Source organism: Marmota monax, unplaced genomic scaffold (assembly GCF_021218885.2).
Source record: "Marmota monax isolate L192 unplaced genomic scaffold, Marmota_monax_Labrador192_F-V1.1 WCK01_AAM20220418_F8-fsc00159, whole genome shotgun sequence".
Lineage (NCBI taxonomy): Eukaryota > Metazoa > Chordata > Mammalia > Rodentia > Sciuridae > Marmota > Marmota monax.
In genome coordinates, this window is record NW_026694999.1 from 938,209 (window position 1) to 959,901 (window position 21,693).

Genomic DNA, 21,693 nt, shown 5'->3' on the forward strand with positions numbered 1-21,693 from the left:
AGCAAAAACAAACAAAAATGACTTCATGGTTGAGTAACCGATAGTCTATGTCTTTTTATAGTTTGTTTTCCCCAAATTTTATTTTAGGGAAAATATGGGAGAAATAAACTAGATCACTTAGGAAATACATCATTTGTACTGCAGTAAAAGAGTCAACAGTGTTATAGGAAGCCACTAAAGAAAAAAAAAAAAAGGTAAAAAATTCCAAGAAAAAGCACAAAAGGAATAGGAAATTTGATTTTCCTGGGAAAAAAAATAAAGTTAGTTTAGATACAAAGACTGATGGATGGAAATTAACCTTGCATTTCACATAGCTATTGCCATGATTTTACCCCAAATTGTCAAGTAGCCTGCCTGAAAATGATTTTTGAGTTGAATCCAAAACCATAGCAAATTTCTCATTTACATTTCCTTTTACATTTCCTTTTAAAAAGAAAATAAAATCATATCATTTACATCTGCTTCAAGACCACAAAAGCAGTATATAACAGCAAATGAACATGTCTCTGTTTCTGCAATCTTATAAGCATCCCTATATTAAATTCCCATTCTCTTAAATAAGAAAAATCAAACATAATTGCTGTGGAATAGTGATTTAATGTTTTTTTAAAAAGTGCAGTCCTAACTTTGCTTGTTACATGACTTTAGAAATGAGTTTTTTAAGGAAAATATCCTTAGTTGGTATTAGCTAGATCATATTCCTATTTACAGGGCAATTTAGGATCATGACAGCTATTTCCCTAAATTTATATATTGTACTTAAAGCATAAAATCTGAAATCAAATGTGAGTAGCTTCCAACTGCTGTGGGCTTTTTCCCCCTTGGTGGCTTCTGTGTAACTTACAGACTTCCCTGTGACTCGACAGGTATTGATAATGAGTGGAGAAAGACTCAATGCATGCCACGTGAGGTGTGTATAGATGTGGGGAAGGAGTTTGGAGCAGCAACAAACACCTTCTTTAAACCTCCATGTGTGTCCGTCTACAGATGTGGGGGCTGCTGCAACAGTGAGGGGCTACAGTGCATGAACACCAGCACAGGCTACCTCAGCAAGACGGTAGGTATTTCCTATTTCAGCTCCGAGAGCCCTCTCAGGAAGAGCCTTTGACTCTGGGAACGTGGGACTAAAACTTCTGGTCCCACTGAAGTAGTTTTGTTCAAGTCAGAGTTTCTAATATTTCTTAGGGGAATGAAGTAAAGGTCTAATATTTTGTTTTGGGATAAAACAGTATCATGAAGAAAGTAATTGATGCTGTATGAACTTTGTTCATATATAGTGGAATCAAAACCTAGTGAAGAAAATGATAAATAGCAGTGTGTGTGTGTGTGTGTGTACACAGTATGTATATATGTGTGTGGATATATATGTGTGCACTATATATATATATGTGTGTGTGTGTGTGTGTGTGTGTGTGGATTCGTGTGGGCATTATATGTATGTGTATGTACTATATGTATATGTATAAATTTATGCATGTGTGTACAATATATGGATATATGTGTGTGCATGTGTTGACCTTCAAGAAAAAGCATTTGCATTTAAAACTAAAATTCTTTTAAATGGTTATATCTTCTAGTTGTATATAACATAAATTACATATCCAAAATGTATACTTATATCCATGTGTTCTGTGAAACAGTGGCATAGTGTTGAAATAAGCTATTACATTTAAAAAATTATTGTGTTCCTCTCAAAAGCAAGGAAGATAATTCTGACACTAAATCTCAAATATTTTGAATAATCCATAAAGTCCATCCAATAAGATGTTAAAGTGTTGGTTGAAGTCATGTGGGTGCTGACTGCCTGCACAGAGGTAGTACTGTGAGTTGGCCTGATACAAGCGTATCCCAGAAAGACAAAACTGTAGTTGCTTTAAATACTTTTCCATTCTTATGGTAAGTGGACTAGCTTCAGTATTCTGACTACATTCAAAACTATGTTTTGATGGTTAAAATGAAAAAAATGGACTTTTTGAAAAATGTGATGTTAAATTTGCTTGTATGATGTGGAATGACAGCAAGTCACATTTTAATTTCATGTACATCTTAGTTGATCATAGCTAGCTAAACCTACTCTTATTTTAATATAATATTAATGGGACTGAAAGTTAAAATTACTACCTCAGTTCCTTTGACTGCATTTTTCCATGTGGTTGCAAATTAGTCTTTAAAACTAACTTAAAGGTATATGCAAAGACCCTGGGACAGAAAATGCTTGTTGCTTCCCAACAGTTAAAGAAGCTCATAGTATTGGAAGCACAAAAAGTGAGGTCAAGGGCTAGGTATATTAGATGATACTGGAGAGGAAGGAACAGGCCAGCTATCCAAGGCTGGGATAGATGTTTTGTAGAAACTGACTACTCATATTTGTTACACTATCAAGCTGGGGACAGCTTTGAGGACAGATTTGGAAGAGGAGAAACAGAGGTAAGAACAGAGAGGATGGTATTTCATCAGTTGGAAGGAGCATCAGAGGCATTTTCGAGTTCTGTTACATTTGTGGGCTTGGAGATTGAAGATACTAGGGGTGGAAATTAACATTTTTCCCAGGAAACCTCTCATCCAATTCTTCACACTCACATTACATGTCTTCATCTACTCATTTTGAAGACTCCCAAGTATTATTTAGTAGACTGCTCTCCAGATAACCATACTACCTACTTGAATTTGTGATTTGGCTTTTGCCTAAACAGTTTTGACACTAATCTGTCTCACACCAGAGTTACATCCAAGCCCCTTCTTCACAACAAGCAAACAAGTAAATGAATCTCATTTTTTCTAGAGTCTCTGTCTGAAAATGACATCGTCATTCATCCATTTAGTTAAACCAACTTGATCTTATTTTAAAAAGCCTTCCAAACATCTCTAGCATGCATCTCGTGTCTTCATTCTGCTGATCCCACTGTGACATAGGCCACGTTAATCCCTCACCTAGACCTGGACCAGTCTAATAACTGGCCCCTAATGTCATTCTATTCCAATCCAATCTGTTAGCCATATTTTAATAGTGATTTTTTTTTCTAAAATTCCATAGCATTGCTTGCTTGGAACTGAGCTAGCACACAGCCAGTGTATTGATTAGCTGGTGTTTGCTAATTGGATTGCTCAGGCAATCTGATCTGATTGGTGCAAACACACTAGGTGCTAAACATTTTGAATAGCACCCTCTGTAAGACAAAATTCTTTCACATTATTTATTGGGTGGTTCATGATCTAGCTGCTCCCTAAATTCCAGCCTCATTTGTTACTGCTTTTCTCTTTAAAAGCTACTTTTCATCAGTACCCAAATTCTTAGCTCTTATATTATGTCAGCACCTCTCACTTCCACATTCTTACAAAGCTTTGTTCTGTGGAAATGATCCCCAGATCTTCATTTATCCAGTTAATTTCTCCTCATCCTTAGACCTAGATATAAACATCACCTTCATGACATATTTCATGCTCATATATTACCCTTTATTGCTCACATTTTAGCATCATTACCTCATCTGTCTGTCAGATAGTTTTATTCTCTAGACTCTAAATCACATCAAAGAAAACACTGTGTTTGGTTATTATTGTGAGCAACAGCAATCATTGGTACATAGTGAAGATTTGGAGTGGGATAGAATTAATGGTTGAGTGAAAGGCAACTAATTCAATCAAAAGTCGAGTTTTGAATATGCTGATTTTGAGAATTGGAATCTATTTAGGTATAGATCCCATAAAAATGTTGATTACATAATTATAGAATTTAACTAAATGAATGGGTCTCTCAGTTTCGATTTAGGAGGAAGCATCATATTGATAAAGGTTATTCGAAGCCCTTGTGTGCTTGTTAATAGAGAAGTCATTCCTCAGAACAGCAAAAGCTAATGCCAAGGGAGAGCCAATATTTGTCAGTCATTTCTTCCTTTGAATTTTGTGATATCATGCTCTTCTCTTCAATCAACTCAGATGTTTTTATTAATAATGAAAGAAAAATTATAACTTGAATTTGATTAAGTAGCGTTTCATACTATGTTTTGCAGTAGGTAAATGGATTTTGCAAATTATCCAAGAAAATAAACATTAATAAAATAATTAAAAGTAGTCTAAGTTTTGTAAAAGAGAAATACAAAGGTTTATGGAACTGCATTCAAGGATATTTATAAAGCAAGGTAGGAAACTCCCAAAGGCAATGTTCATTGATGTTTCCATTTTTACTAATTCAGCAACTCAAAAAAGCTCATGCTTAAGTTTTTTTTCCAAATTATTATATTGTCAGTGTAGTTTAAATGAGAGTATGTGAGGATTTTCTTCAAATTTATACAAGAATTTTCCTACTATTAAATTTTCTGAAGTCAATGAAAAAAAGTTGTTTTATTTATTTTTGTTGTCATTGTTAGAAGTCCCAGACACATTTTTTTAACCAACAGTCATCGATTGGAATCAAATAAATTTTAAGGACACTGTACTTTAAGTAATGATAAACTCAAGTTGTTGTTTTTTTAATAGAAGCTTCATAAAAATGTTTTTATGGGGCTCAGTGAAGGGCAGGTTATCATACTGTGTGAGGAAGCCAGCCATTATTTGAAAAGTAAAACCATATGCACTAAGCATTCCTAAGTGAAGTAATCGATAACAACTGCTTCAAAGTCTCCCACAACTAATACATGAGTGACTTTGAAATTGCTGTCTTCTTGACCTCTTCCATAAACACATGTTGTAAGTGCATTTTCTTATGAGAAGTTGAATTTGTAGGAGATAAAACCAAAAAAAAATGGCAAATTTTGTAGAAAGAAAATTATTTGGTGATTAATGTAGAAACGAAAGAAAAGTCACCTACTTTCCAGCCCCATATTTGGATTAAAACATTCTCTGAATGATAATATTTACTTTTATGTTGTGTTGAAGATAGGGATGGATAAAGGAAAACTAACTCCATGGGGTCCATTGGTCCTGGAGTTAGTACATGGTCATTGGTGCTGGACTAAAGAAGCCAGCCATCTACAGAAGCTCACGCTAACATACAGAAACAGCATTATTTAACATTCTGTTTCAAACATTAAAAGGCATTTTGGGGATTTTTTATTTTTATTTTTTGGTACCAGGGATTGAACTCGGGGCACTTGACCACTGAGCCACATCCCCAGCCCTATTTTGTATTTTATTTAGAGACAAGGTCTTACTTAGTGCTTCATATTTGCTGAGGCTGGCTTGTAACTTGCAATCCTCTTGCCTTAATCTCCCAAGCCACTTTTCATTATTTTTTTAAAGAAATAATGTAAACACATATATTATCAAAGACATTTCAGATTATGTTGGACTTGAAATTAATGTTTCATAAATTTTTACAGCAAAATATATTTAAACCTCAGTAAAATACATTACCATATAATGAAACTAGGAGATAACTATTTTGCACTGTTGTCAGAGCTATTCCGTTAATTAGATAGAATGTTGTGACAGTCTGAAACGTTAACTTATTCTGCTCACATGTGTTCAGCAAGTAGAAGGTGATGTGTATTGTATCCTTAGCAAATTTATATTTGGCAAGCACAGTGGTTGGGACATCAGGTTTCATTCTGATGTGGATAAAGAACTCTACAGCAATAACAGTCATCAGGAGTTTCTTTAGGAACAACATTTGCCTTAGGAAAATTATTAAGGCCTCTGTAAAGAATGCCACTTTTGTCCAACTGAAGGTATGATGATGTTCACACATTTTATTCAGTATTTTTAAAACTCCTGAATTGGGATTTTTAACTGTAGTTATAGCACTGTGTATGCATTTTAAGCATAACAGTGTTAAAATTAACTCAGTGCCAGATGTAAATTTGTTACACTATCTACAATCTGGTGTTCATTTCCAGGCCCAGTCTGAGTTCCATAGGCCCCTGATGGCTGTCCATGTGCTGTCCAGTTGAAATACTACATGAACCCTCAGGTTTTACCTTCTCCATTTTTTAAGGATTATTTCTTTAAACATTTTATAATCTTTTCATCAAATTATGCAATTACTGATCACACCCTCCAAGGGCTATATATTTTTATATCTAATGAACTCAAAGTTGGGATATTTATTTTTATTTTATATTTTTTCACTGTTTCATATCTAGGAAATTGGATCGAATATTTAAATTGATTTTAAATTAATTTATGATGATTTAATTTAAAATTAAATATCATAGAAGATAAACTGATTGCATTTTAGGTATAAAGATGTTTTAAAGGCAGGAATTTGGTGGTCATATTTGTCTTCACACAAACATTTGAATTTAGTAGTTACACTGTTTCCTAGAATATTCTCAGTGAGTTGTACACCTTTTTCTTGAATAGCCTATAAAATAAGTAGAAACAGGAATTGTTGTTTTATAGCTGTTGCTATGCTGGGGTAAACAACCTATTGTTTTATAACACGATTTTATTTAAAGTCCATTTTTGTTGATGAGAACTGACTATTAAATGTTCGTATTAAAGAGTGCCAGTGGGTAACAACTGGGAAACTACTGTTGGAAATACTTTCCATTTCCTCTTCTTTATAATAGTTTTACAGAGAAAACAATCTGACGTTTTTCAATTTCCAGCCTCATTGAAAGTGCTTTTTTTTTTTCCTGGTACCAGGAATTGAACCCAGGGGCACTAAACCACTGACCTTCATCCCCAGCCTTTTTTTTCTTTTGAGACAGAATCTCGCTAAGTTACCTAGGGCCTCCATAAATTGCTGAGGCTGGCTTTAACTTTGTAATCCTCCTGCCTCACCCTCCCAAGTCATATGCCAGTGTACCCAACTGAAAGTACCCTCTTTATATAAATCTTTTTGATCTGCTCCCAAAGCAAAAACTATTTTAATAAACATATACTCTTAGAATAGAAAAATATGTAATTAGTCTCCATAATAAATTATATTATTATTACTTAAATCCTAAGTGAATATCATGTATTGGTTAAGAACTACTCAATTTATAGTATAAGACCACTTTAGGAAAATATTTCAAAATATCATATTATAATTGATTTATCAAGTCAATTATGACATCAGTATTTACTGAATAAACATGAGATTATTAGTTAATGCTGAAAATAAAATATAATTTATGTACTTTATAAACTTAAGTGTACAATAGAAAATACGATTGTGCACACATTAAAGCAAAAGATAGTCTGACAATAGCATAATGATTCATATTTTATTAAAATATAAAATAATCTACTTATTATTTTGAATACCAATGCATTTGAATAGATCTTAACTCTTTTGAGAGAAAATTAGTTATTGTTTTGGTTCAGATTTTCATATAATGGCAAGAACACATTTCATATGGAAGTTAAATTGCAGGTTCTTGCTTAATAAACAGCATTTATTTTAAACTATGTGGTATTTTAAAAGTTCTAACATCATATCTATCTGTGTGTATTTGTGTGCTTGCGTGAGTGTGTGCATGCATATCTAATTCACCCTCGCTGTCATTGTCATTCTTGTAAACTGTAAGCTGCATAAGGGCAAGAGTCCTTGATAAATATTATTCAGATTCTAGCAAGGAGCTTGGCACATTCTAAGTATTCTGTAAATAATAATTGAAAAACTACACAGGAAAGATTTTAAACAAATTTAAAACCTCAGAATTCCTTTAGCAAAGATTCAACTTGATCTTGGCCTGTGATGATGATCCTGTGATAAAGAGGAGGAAGAAGAGGTAGAAGAGGAGGGATCCCAACATTACCACTTTGAAGTCACCACCATGATTATGCCAATTTTAGACAGAAGCTTAGAGAAGTTAGAAAAATTTCTGATCCAGGACTCATAAGTAAAGTCATCTGTTTCTTAAAACTATGTTCTTAGTTCTTCTTCTGTAGTAGAGAATAACAAAGTAGAGAAGTTGACAGTTATTTGAAAAGCATGCATCTTTATTTTTGAAAGGGGGACACTCCTAATTATTAATTATTTTATGGCTTCTAAAAAAGTTTATATTTCCTAATCTTATGTTATCTGATTAGGAAAAAATACCTATGGACACTTTCTTAGTAACATTAGTATTTAATTATAGCTATACAAAATTCAACAAATTGGTCTTTCAACAACAAAATGGAATTTATTATGCTTATTAAAAAGAGTAGTAATTTTATTTACAAAAAAAATTCAATGGTGAAAAAAAAGTCAGTCAATTACACAAATGAGACCAGGGAAGAACAAAAATTGGGAAATTAAGTGACTCCTTGAGTATCTAGCAACTAGCATAGGCACCGTTATGTCTTATGGTACACACATATGTTGTACTCTAAGTTCATGTTTTTACAATCTTTTGAAGTAAATAGATGAACAAAACTCAATTATCAGGAATATTTCCACTTTTCATATTAGTCAAAGGCATCTTTCTCTGGACCCTTAATTTTTTTCCACACTGACATAATTAAACTGAGAATTGAAAAGATAGCTTGAAAAACTCAGGTCAGAACTTGAGGACAGAGGATGTTTCAACACACACACACACACAAAAAAGATTGTTATTTTAATTTGGCAGCCTATTTATTCCTTTGGATGAAATTAACTGAGTTGGACAATTGTCTGTGTAGAGCCAAATAAGAGGTTAGACATTAGTAATTAAGACCGTTTTCCCTAATTTTAATTAGCCTACAAGTAAATTTTTCTCTCAAACTGTATTATAGTTTTAAGCTTATAAAAGCCCTTCAACTTAACCTCTGAATAGTGATTTCTTTTTAATTCCTCTTTATCTCTCTCTCTATCCTTTTTTTCAGTGAATTCACCAATATAATCTCTTCCAACCCTTAAAAGCGAAGGACGGCCTTATGTTTCCAGGAATATGTTTTCTTGATATACAGCTAACTGTTTTCCGTCTCACTAGAACATTCTTCAAAGCTCTTGTTCCTACATACATACTTGATACTTGTGGGAAGATCCCAATTGCAGACGTTATCCACACTATAATGGATGATGTTTACCCATGATCACTGATACTACTCATCGTGACCTCTTTCCTCTTTGGAAAACAGGCCAGGGTAGAACTGAGAATGGGAGATATCCCCGGGAGCAGAAGTAATGCTGTCAGGGTTAGGGATAGGAAAACATCAACTCTTCTGCAGTCACTGTTATCTCAAATGATGCCTTATCCTTCACTCTCAGGCCCTACATGGTCTTCTGTCACAGGAGACAATGCCAGATCTTGCAGTGATTGCAAGAATTCTTGTAAGCAAAACTGTTCCTCATTGTCTGAGCCATCTAAGCCCTTTCCCTCCCATCATATGGGGCCTCCCTCCTTATCCCTCCTTTCCCACTGCCACTCCTCTCCTGCACTCTTGGCCCAGCCACAACCCTCAGGGCCACTTCTGGGACCTGTCTCCATTCAGCTTTTTATATATTTGGTTTCCCAGAGGCAGCTGACCCTGTGATGCCTTTTTGAAGCCCTCCTCTCTCTTTTTTGCCTTCTGTATCTTTAACAGCACCCAACCTGCTCTTCCATGTTCTCTCCCATACATATTTACCAGTTCATTTGCCTCTTCTCAACCTTTAAATGCTCCTCTGCCCCAGGTTTCTATTCTTAGACACTTTTCATTCCAAAGATTCACTAAGTAGTTTCACCAATGTCCAAGACTTCAGTTACCAATGTTTATGACACTTACATGCCTCTCCTATAGCTCTAGACACATATATCTAACTGCCTAGTAGACAAATCCTTGGGGTTTTATTTGCCAACCTGCACACCTTCCTGCCATTTACACTATTTCAAGGCATAAATAATGCAAATCATAAATCATGTGAATACAAAAGTTAAGGGCTTGGAATGTGGCTTGGTGTTAGAATGTTTGCCTAGCATGTACAAGGCCCTGAGTTAAATTCCTAGCCCTGCAAAAAAAAAAAAAAAGAAAAAATATCAAGTTTATAAGTATATTAGAAATTTCTTATAAGTTGCTTTATATATCTATTATAGTACTAGTTCTTAATGTAGTTCTATAGATGTCCTAAGACATAGAAAAATTGCAGTTTATATAATTCCTCCAGAGTTCCTTCTCATAAAATAGTTATTTTTAGTGCAAAAGATTTCTGCCATTGCATCATTTCACCAATAAAAGGTTTCATCCAAACCGCATGAACAAATGTTATTTTAGAACAAACTGATCAAAATCATAATTCTGGCATAGATTGCAGTCATATATTGAGACTATCTGTGTATTATAGACAGTATTCTGGAAAATGCATAGAATCTTGAGAATTTGTGTTAATAATAACAACTCTCATCTTTATAGCAAACAATATACACATTGCATTAATATACATTAGGTTATACAGTCTTTATAATAATCCCATGAAGTAATGCATCAGGATTGTTATCCTTGGTTTACTGATTATTAAGGGAAAATACAGCAGAAAAAAGTTGAATCACTTTTCCAAATTCAAAAATTTATAAGTATGGGAGCTAATAAAAGTACCCTGCCTGTGTATAACCCTGTGCCAATTTCTCCTGAAACCTGTTGTCCTTATGCTTATAAAGTCATTGAATTTTTTAATGAATATGTAATGAATACAATTCAAATGAATAAAATGTGGTGCTTTTTAAGATTTAGGTATTTCCACTTATTATATTTATTTTTAAAACTTTTTTTAGTTATAAATGTACACCACACCTTTATTTAGTATATTTTTTTATGTAGTGCTGGAGATCAAACCCAGTGCTTCACACATGCTAGGCAAGCGCCTACCACTGAGCCACAACCTCAGCCCCATATTATACTTTTTTTTAAATGGTATGTAAAAACAAAAGTTGCACATATGAATGCTGTACCATGTTATGTTTTAATACAAGTACACATTGTGTAATCATGTTAAACTGTCTATCTCCTCATTTATCATTTCTTTATGGCAAAAACATTCAAAACTCCCTGTCTGGCTTTTTGAGATAAGCAATACACTGCCACTATCTATAGTCACTTCACTATGCCATGTCACGCCATGACTTGTTGCTCCTACCTAACTGTAACTTAATCCCATTGATGGGCTTTTCCCTATTCCTCCCTCTCCCCTATCCTCCCCAGTCTCTGGTAATCAATGAGCTCAGCTATTTTATATTCCACAGATATGTGGAATCGTTTGGTACTTGTCCTTCTGCTTAGCTTATTTCCCTTAACATGATCTCCATTCCATCCATGTTGTAGCAAATGAGTCTTTCCTCATGTCATATTCTTTTAAAAAGTCTCCCTACTGGTGTGGACAAAATCAACAACCAGTTCTGTCCCTTCAGTATTTTCAATGATCCTCAACTGATAGTATGAGATTATAGCAAGGAGCCAAGTTTCAAGACTCCTTCAGTATATATCCCCTGTTTAGCACTGCTCAGACTGCCATTGAGGCACCAAATAATACCTGGCTTAACTATCCTTACATTACTCCAAATTGATCTCCTCAAGCATTTATGGACAAGATTTCCCTTTTACCATTTTTTACTGATAATGGTTTAGAATTTCAGAATCTTAGAAACTTAAGTCTACTAGTTTTACTTAATAATTAGTGTGTTCACTTAAAAACTTTGGGGTGTTTTTGTTGTTAGAATTCTTTCTTCTTTGGAGAACAAGTGATGTTCCTATGAATAAGACTGAACTTTAAGACTCTAATTTGGAATCATATAAATTCCTTACCTTATTGTAAGCTGATTTTCATAAGACCTTTGTCAAGATTTTAGAAACACAGCTTTATTTAATAATAAATGTGCTTGTTTTTCTTTTAAACATAATAAATTCAATAAGAGATCTGAGACACGCAAATCTACTTGGAGGGAGAAATTTAATATGGAATGAAAATTAATTTTACATCTATGTAGTTTATGTCTGTGTGTTCAGTTTACATAAAATAGGACTTAGCCAGGCATTTCTAGGTAGTGTGGCCAATAACTTTGCTCTTAAATCCCAAAGATATTTACTAAAGATGATTTGTGCCATTTTTAAAAATCCCTAGAATATTTTGAACTTGGATATTGAATAATCTTGGATTCTGGAATAATTTTTTTTCCTTGAACACATTCATTGGTCTGTCATATCTCTGCTTTATAATCATTAATTGGTTATCATAATTCTAATATGCTTCATAACTAGTAGTAACATGAGATAAACCTATAAACTACTTATTATTCTGATAAAAGATACTTTTTAGGAGCAAAACAGTTTGTACTTTGTAATCATAAAAAAGCAGTGGTGTCCTGCATGTTATGCAGTACCACCTAATCATAAAGAGCTAATCTCACTCTTTTTTTTGGACACCAACATTTACCATAAAAGTGCTTTATAGCAATCTATATAATTTTTTCTTCTTTTTGTCCCTTCTTTGTAGTTGTTTGAAATTACAGTGCCTCTCTCTCAAGGCCCCAAACCAGTAACAATCAGTTTTGCCAATCACACTTCCTGCCGATGCATGTCTAAACTGGATGTTTACAGACAAGTTCACTCAATTATTAGACGTTCCCTGCCAGCAACATTACCACAGTGAGTATGAACTAAATCTATTTTTTGCATCCTCTACTAATATAAAATTATTTTTAAGTGAACACAAGTTTATTAAAAGAAGTTTTGTGAAATTTGCTATACTCTGCATCAAATACAAAACAAAGACAAAATTTTCTATATTATGCTCTGAAAATAAAATTAAATAGAAACAGGGAATCTCATTTTATAGGCAAAATAGTTCACAATATAAAGAAATCGTTCCATAGAGTAACATGCATCCCACAATTGTTCATTCTAGGAGTAAGGTAGCTGAACTGATTTAATGAAATCAAATGCACTAATTCATAAATGATGTTAAAATTCAAATCATTTAATCCCTGATAAAACTTACATCCAAAGCAAAGGATAATTATAAAAAAATAAGTGAACATCTATTTGCATTCAGTTACCTTTCTTATAATTTCTTATATATAGTTATAATTTAATTGAAATATGTAATTCCAATTTCTTACTCCAGAAAAGATTGACTGAAGTAGTGCTGGATTAATTGAAAGAATTTTTTCATCATATTGTTCAAATTAACATTCAGACTATTATTTATTATTCATGTTAGCTTCTATCTTATTTTTAAATTTGGCAAATAGCAGTATTTCATCATGCAGAAGGATCTGGATAGAGCATCACTCCTGACTCTGTGAATAGTTTATGTTGAATCAATATGCACTGCCATTTGAAACCTAGAAACTCTCCACCCCAAAATATGAATGTGGCTGTTTGTTCTTTAGGAATTTCCAGTGCATGGGGAACATTCATATAAATAAAACTTACATATTTCTGACATTAGTAACAAAAGGATAAGTAAATCAATGGACAAACATATATATTACAAATAACCTCAGAAAACCTTGCACCATAGGTGACTCATTAGCAATCATAATATGCTAAGAGGAATCTTCCCCACTGAATCTCTTTTCAGTTCTTAGTGTGCCAGATAAGAGGCCCTGTCTAGGGACAATTTAGGATAGCCTCATTTGATTGACAGATATTTGTCCTCCTTGACATGTAAGAAAAGATCTTATAGATCTTTTAGATCTTATATTTGTGAATAAATTCATGCTGATAAAAGCAGGAACCACTACCACCTGAACTAAAGCAGATGTTTTATTGTGATTTCATCCTTGAAATCCTAAGACTTCTGTTTAATTGTCTTGGCCCTATTTCCCTTGGCAGCTCATTCATTCTGAGAGCTTGGGCCTTTATCTTTGTGCTCATGTTTTCCAAAGTTGCATTTGAAGCTCTGGCCATGTTCTTGACTTCTATAACTTTATCTAAACTTACCTTATATTGCTGTATAGTTATATGAGCTGCATGTACAAAAAAAAGATTTATTAAATTCATTTTATTTCTCTGTTATTCATAGCACTGTTCTCTCTCATATTCATTGAGGTCTTGAAATACACTCTTGTCATTAGTGACTACTTTTATCCCTCCAAACATGATTGATTATTTGAAGGGAAACATATATCATTTTCATTGCTTTCATCCTGCATCCACTTTCTTCTGCGTGTATGTCTAATTTAATGCAGCAGTGTTGTTACCAGTTTTTAGTACCAAGACTTTCTCCCATTCTTATATGATACCATAAGTAAACTTTTAAAGGCATTGTTTCATTCATATGACCAGAAACAGTGATTGTCCACTACTCAAAGAACTGAACACAAATTTTGCACCATCCTTTCCTGCTAAAGGCCTTTCCTCCTCATTTTGTCTTCTGTTATTCACCAAGTCTGTGTTTCACAAAGTCCGATTCCCTGAATACCAAGCTCATTTCCTGCTCTGTATCTTGTTTCTATTCTGGCCCTGGCTTCAAATGAGCCCCCTTTCTTTTCTGCCTTTCCAAAGCCCAATCTGTTTTGCAGAGTTCAGGTCAAGGTCTTTTCTCCTTCATTTGTCTCATCAAAATACCGCAGCCACCTTTGCTTCTTGAATACCCATAGCAATTACTGGATTTACTTTGTCCTCACATGACTGTATCAGGGTCTATGAATGTTGCATGGGAAACTGTATTGTGAGAACCTTTCAGGTAGGTTTATGTCCCACTAATAACCTGATAATTAATACTCAGGAATAACTGAGTCATGGCAGTGTTCTGAGACCTTTACATACATGATCTCTCAAAAATTATCTGTGAAGTCAGTAGTATCATCTTATTTGACAGATGAAACAGGCAGCACCCTCCAAAGCTGTGAAATTAACAGTGTTCTATATTTTCCAATAAATGCTTGTTAGTTGAAAAAAAACGTATTTGTCTATATTCATTTTAAACATTGAGCAAGTGTTACTCATGCTTTCATCATCATTTGTTCATATAACTACTATGCTAGGCACTATTTGAGGTCAAGAAGAGACAGAAAGTTTTAGCAAGAAGACTCTAGAGTAAGCCAGATAGAAATCAGAAATCAGGTCTGCCACTAATTGGCTTTTGATGACTGGTAGGTTTTTCATATCTCTGAACTCCAGATTGTTGATGTAAAATGTAGCGAGGATTGAGTGAAATACTGAATGCTTATGTAGTGCTTAGCGTAGTGTCTGGCATCCAAATGGCAGTCATAAAGAGCAGATTTATTGTAATCATTATGATCCAGGTCTGATTTATCTCCTGGTTCCTGTGTTTTCGTGTGTGTGTGTGTGTGTGTGTGTTTAGCACCACCTACAGTAAGAAATACGTGTAATATTACAAGTATGTAGATAAATATGTACATGTTTATAAATATATACATATGCAAACAAGTAGTTTATATGTATGTAACATATATAGCATATAATGTTTTAAAATAGATAACTATATAATTGTACATGTAGTTAGTTACATAAATATAAAATTACATTGTTTGAAATTATTTTCCCTTATTGTGATATTGCTCAACCTTTTTCATAATGAGCCCCTCAGGATTCTTTTTTGATGTTTTTTTGAATTTTTTAGAATTTGTTCCTATAGTTCTACCATTAAATTTTTAATACCACAGAAATACTATATATCTCTTTATGTACTGTATGATATCTGTGTTTTATACATAAGAAGGAAGTATCAAACTTACTTTTGATTCAGTGTAAATTTAAAATGGCAAAATAAAAATCTTCAGCTAAAAGTTAAATTAGAATTTTCAAATCTATTAATAGCTTGTGTAACTTCATAACTAATTTACTAAGAAACATTAAGCTCATATCAAATTACATGTGCAAAGTAGCAAATGATATGAATATATAATACAAATACAATTTTAAAAATATTTAAAATCATTAATTTTCTAGAAGTGAAATAATCTTAAAACTAATTACTCTTTAAAAAGCATTCTAGTGAACTTAATTTTTAATTTTGCTTGATCTGAGAAAACAACTAACTTAGCTGGTGGACATTAACTTAGATATTGTCAAACTTTTTCTAAAGATAGTGTGCATAACTTTGTAGAATTAATAATAAAATATGAACTGTTTTGACTTCCAAATTCAAGGCACACTTGAAGGCACAAAGGACTAAGCACAAGCAATACCCACAAAGCAGCCAATGGCAGACAGTGGCACACATAGGTACTTCCCACTGTACAGCTTTGGGATTGTGTAGTTGGTCAAGAGAAAGTTCTCCAACAACAGTCATCTATTTACCATTATTTTGCAGTTTTCTCCCCATACACTTGGGTATCTGTATTGCAATGCTAATACTACTTATGCAATAGCCAATGAAATCTAATGTAAATTAAATACTAAAGAATAGTTTGGGGAGACCAAAATTCATTGTAATCTCAAGATTTCCATTCCCCCTACTCCTGATTTTTATCCCTAGGGATTCTACTCTCATTATGAGTGTCTGCTTTATTACCCATAATTCATCCAAATATTTTTCTCTTGTTTCACTTTTTTAAAATAGTGCCCTCATTCAATTGTGAACTGTAGCCCACAATTTAATTTTTAAAAAGCACCATAATAATGTATTTACAATGAGTATATAATAGCTGTCTATAAAATCCTAACCTTGGTTAAGAGTTAAGAAGAAAAGCCACACAATAAATTGTACACATATCTTTATTTTCAGTAATAAGGAGTAACCCAAATGTCTATAAAAATGAATAGATAAACAAATTACAGTATATCCATATAGTAGAACATTGCTAAGCAATAAAAAAGAATGAACTGTTGACATGCATAATATGGACCTCAATTATATATGAAGTTTAGTGAAATAAGATAGACTAAAAGGAGTATATGCTATGTGATTTAAATTACATGAAATGCTAGAAAAGACAAATATAATCTAGGTTATATGTGTGTGTGTGTGTGTTTAGCACCACCTACAGTAAGAAATACTGTGGGTATTCAGTGGGTATGACTAGGATAGTGGGTATGACTAGAAGGTGCAAGGAACATTGAGGGCTGATAGAAGTGTTCTGTATTTTGATTGCGACCATTGTTATATGGCTACATGAATTTAATTAAACTGTGAAATTAAAATTGGAGCATTTTAATATGTAAGAATTATTTATCAAAAATAAATTTGATTTTTAAAAACCAAGAGAAACTCCCCCCCCCCGCTTTTGGGACCAGGGATGGAACCCAGGGGTGCTTAACCACTGAGGAACATCCCAAGCCCTTTTTATTTTACTTTGAGACAGGGTCTCATTAAGTTGGTTAGGGCTTTGCTAAGCTGCTGAGGCTGACTTTAAATTTGCAGTCTTCCTGTCTCAGCCTCCTGAGATGCTGGGATCACAGGCATGCACCACTGCACCCAGCAAAAGTCTCCTTTTATTAACTATAATTTTGAAATTAATTTAGGTTTACATTATAGATTTTGTAAAATCTTCATATCAAACATATTTAAGACATTAAGTCAAATCTTTAAGACTCGGGATTCCTTTGGTGTGTGTAGGGTTTCCCAGAAGTCCCTTCTGTAGTGTTTGAAATTCCATGCTGTATAGACAGTCCTAGTTCTGCAACATCCTTTGCTCTTACCAGCCATTGTCAGGAGGAAGACAAAACATGCCTTTTCAAGTGTATGAAATATTAATTGCATTATTATGAAATTAAATGAGTAGCACACCTTTTGTTTTGCATTATTTATGAAGCAAAATTATATAATTAAAATAATCATTCATAAAATTAGTTAATCATATATTTGTAGAGTCACTGAAATAGACAAATATACTAGCTACTGTGAGAAAACTAAGATGTGTTGGGCTGCCTCTAATTTCAGAGCACTCCCAGTCAAAGGGGGATGATAAGTATTATATTTATGTTATAACTATTGTATTTTGCCAAATATTGGTAAGCACCAAGCTTCTTCCTCATATTGTCTCATGTTCATATAAGTCCTGGCAGTGGCTTCATGCATGATACACACCACAGAGCACATTTTAAGTGCATAGATACTGTAGCAACTCCCTGTTTGGATAATTCATTCTTGGATTACTAGATCTTCAGATTTTAATAAGTTCTATAACCCTTTTTGTGACTAAACTTTATTCACCTATAAAACTGCATATAATTACAAATATTATATATAACATTATACACATATATATTAATATTCATATGGAGATTCTCACAGGTAATTCTCTTTCCAATTCTTTCCTCGTGTTTTTCTTTGAATAGAAGTCCATATATTTCCATGGCCCCTTCCACACAGACTCTCCTTGTAAGAGGGAGCCATGTGTAATTAAGCAGTAATATCCTGAATTTTTCTACTTAATAGAAGTAGTATTCATTTGTTCATTAGATATTTATGTTGAGTCTTCCATCCTTCTAACATTGTACTAGGAACTGTTGGGTCTTGAAAAATGAATAATGCAATTTATTAGCTAACAGAACTCATGTACCAGAGTACAAACACACAAATATTTCTAGCATAATCAGTGTGTAAAACCCTAGGCTGTGTTTCATTCAGTCATTCAATGTTTGTGAGCCTGCTGGAGGATAATGGTGTGCAAGACTGTAGAAATGGAAAATAGAAAGGTAAGATGACCACTCGGGAATCCCACACACAACTCAGCCATATAAACATACAACTGAAATGAGTGAGGTAAAGGAAGCATGCTGGATTTGCTACCATAGTAAAATGAGAGAGAGAAGATGTACCTGAGTGTAAAGAGGTCTTCACGATCACATATGCCACTCTGAGGGCATGCCTTTCCTTTAAGTCTTGTGAGAACTGCTAAAAAATACATGTCAGAGTGTGGAATCTGCACTTTACTATTTGAAAGAGGACAACCTACTAGCAGTGTGATATGTAGATTAGAGGGAAACAGGAAATAGGAAAATTAGTGAAGAAACTTTTTAAATAATACAAGAGAGAAGTAATAAAGACATGGGCCTAGCCAGTTGGATTGAGGATGCAAAAGACATTTCAAATGTAAGACAGCCTGTGACTTAGGAGCTACATGTGGGGGGTACTCAAAGGGCATAAGCTGAGGATGAAACCATATAGGTGACATTCAAAATAATAGGGAATACAACTCACCAGTAGCAGTAGGAAAAAACAGTTTGAAAAAAAGAATTAAGTTGTTAAATGCATAGTTTGAGTGCTTGCAATATCTGTAAGAAATCTGAATGGTAGAGGGGAATAGAGGAAGTAAGAAAAGAGGAACAGCAGCAGAGGAAGCTATGAGAAAATCAATATTTAAGAAATAGAAGCAGTGTTCTATGCAGGAGACTGAGAAAGAGTGATAGGAGACTGAGAAAGAGCAGACAGGATAAAGACTGGGAAAGAAGATCCTATGAAAGCCAATTGAGGCAAAAAAGCTAGACTATCCATGAAGGAGGAAGTGGTGAGAGGGGTCAGATATTCAGAAAATTCAAGAAGGACAAGGACCATCTCCATTAGTTGAAGGGCATGAAATGCAGATGATGTTTGCTTATTAATAACCCACCACACTAGGTTCAGAGAGGAAGGACGCATTTTGGGAAAGAGGCAAAGTAGAGTGGTAGAGATAAATTTCTATTTATTCCTATTACATAATTAACTGTATCTGAGGGAGAAAGTAAATATCCCCCAACAACACACAACTAAAAAAGTAGCAGAGATTCAAACTAAATTTTTTTTTACATATAATCCACTTTTAGGGGAGATTTGGTCATTACTGCATTTTTAACTTCTTCAAATTAAAAAAAAATGAACACATAGGAAAGTACAAAAAGACAAAAAAAAAAGCATCGTTACATCCCAAATTGAAATTTTAAGAAATATTTCATCATATTTATGTGCCCTATATGTATAATATGAATTGTAATGCATTCTACATATGTAATAAATTAGAATAAAACTTTTTAAAAGAGAAATATTTCCTCATTTATTTAACATATAACCCAAACCCCAAGTCATCATTCATCTATTCCCAGAAGTCACCCCTAAACTGAAATAATGTTACACTCCTTCTTTCTTTTCTGTGTTTATGACAGAGGAGTGAATTATCTTAACACGAGAGATTATACAATAGGGACCTGAATGTTCCAAATTATATGCTAAAATATCTCCATTGTTTTTCTTCTCTTGACATTATGTTTTGGAGATGTAATCATATTGCTATTTGTAGATCTAGTTTGTTCATTTGGTGGCTATTAATATTCCATTAACTGAATAGTATTTATTTATTTATTTATTTTTGATATGAGAATATACTGTATAGAAGTCTGTCTGCTGCACATTAAAAGAGTGCAGTCAAAGGAGAGAGGGAACAATAGACAGATAGACATATCACATAAGAATAGGAGACAAGTGCCTTGAAACTAATGATGTTAAATTTATTAATGGGTTCATTGGTTAGCATGGACAATGTGACTAAAAACATAAGAAAACAATACATTCTAAGGACAATTAACAGGACAGCATAATATAATTGAGTTTTAAAGTGCAAAATCAAAAGGGTGTTAAATTTTAAAAGGCTAAGACTATGTTTCTGAAGCTTTGAGCACCAGCCTGGGAAATTTAACTTTTTTTGCAGAGGATTTGGTAGCTTAGGAAGTTTTGCGGGTGGAGGAGAGACAAGACAAGTTTCAGCACAGCTACAGTGTCTTGGATTGTTTTTAACAATCCAACTTACTGATATAAAAACAGAAGATATGTTATTTCAACTTGATAATGAATTAGGTCTATCTCTAGGGAAGAGTCATATTGGTGAGAAAGAGAAAAGAAAGGGGTGAAGAAATATGAGGAAAATGGGTAAATCTGTCCTGAAGGTTAATTTGTGGTTTTGTTTACTGATTTTCATTTTCTTATAACAATGTGCACACTATTTACTAAAATTTTAAGTAAAAAATATTTGCTTATGAGAAGTTATACTGACTGAGGTTTAAGGAAACCATTGTTCTTATAAGGTTGCATCTCTCTTCCCAGAACTAGAGTGGATTTATAGCCAACCTTAGGTTTGGAATTGAGTGTTCAGTGTCTGTCAATCTGTAAAGCGTTCTCATTCCAAATGCTTAGAAGATTGAATATCCATGAGTTTTCTTTTGCCCATTTCAATTTTCCATTCTTTCAATTTGAAGATGATACAGTGTTGTTTTTCTTAAAATAGAAATGAACAGAATAGCTTGATAACATTAATTTACTGAGGCATATCAGAACACAAATGTAGAAAGCACAGAGCTGCCATAACTAAATCAGGAGATGGCCCCACTCCTGTTGATCAGAAACGATTTCACTTCCAGCACTTTGTAATATGCATTTAATTCTGGTCCTAAAATATCCTCATTGCAAATTTAAAATCCTTAAGTTCATGTGCAGTTATTTTTGAAATCTTACTTTGTGTCTGTTCATCTTCTTTTCCACAAAGCTCTTTTTGTAAATATTGTCTCACACTTATCAATCCTCTGATATAAATAGATTTACCAGTGGAACTCATGCAAGAGATTTGAGACCCTGAAGCATTATATTGTTTTGTAATTGCAATGTAGTGTGCCTACCTTTGGCTTGTCTGGTTTCTACCTTCAAAAGATGATCATTAAGATCTCAACAGTCCTATGGCTTGCTGATAGACTGGAGAAAGAACAACAAAGTTCTGGGAAACTGGGAGCAATGAATCTATAATGGTGTGCACAGTCTATAATGGTGTGCACTGTACTTTCCACTCAATTTTTCCATAAATCTGAAACTGCTCAAAAAATAATGTCTACTAAAATATTTAGAAAATGACTGCTGGAATTGGTCTAATAATATATTCACCATTTTTATTGACATCTTGCATTAGTTTAGTATGTTTTTTTACTATTGATGAGCCAGTACTGATATGGTCACAT

At 33.5% G+C, this 21,693-nt stretch overlaps 1 protein-coding gene across 1 annotated transcript in view; it reads left to right on the top strand.

Moving 5' to 3' along the window:
- The window catches only part of Vegfc (vascular endothelial growth factor C), a 114,740-nt gene that overhangs the window by 81,184 nt on the left and 11,863 nt on the right, over positions 1-21,693 (top strand). Inside the window, exons 3-4 of the mRNA XM_046427551.2 lie at positions 867-1,057; positions 12,299-12,450. Of these exons, the coding sequence (XP_046283507.1) occupies positions 867-1,057; positions 12,299-12,450 (343 nt within the window). The remainder of the gene's footprint in view (positions 1-866; positions 1,058-12,298; positions 12,451-21,693) is intronic.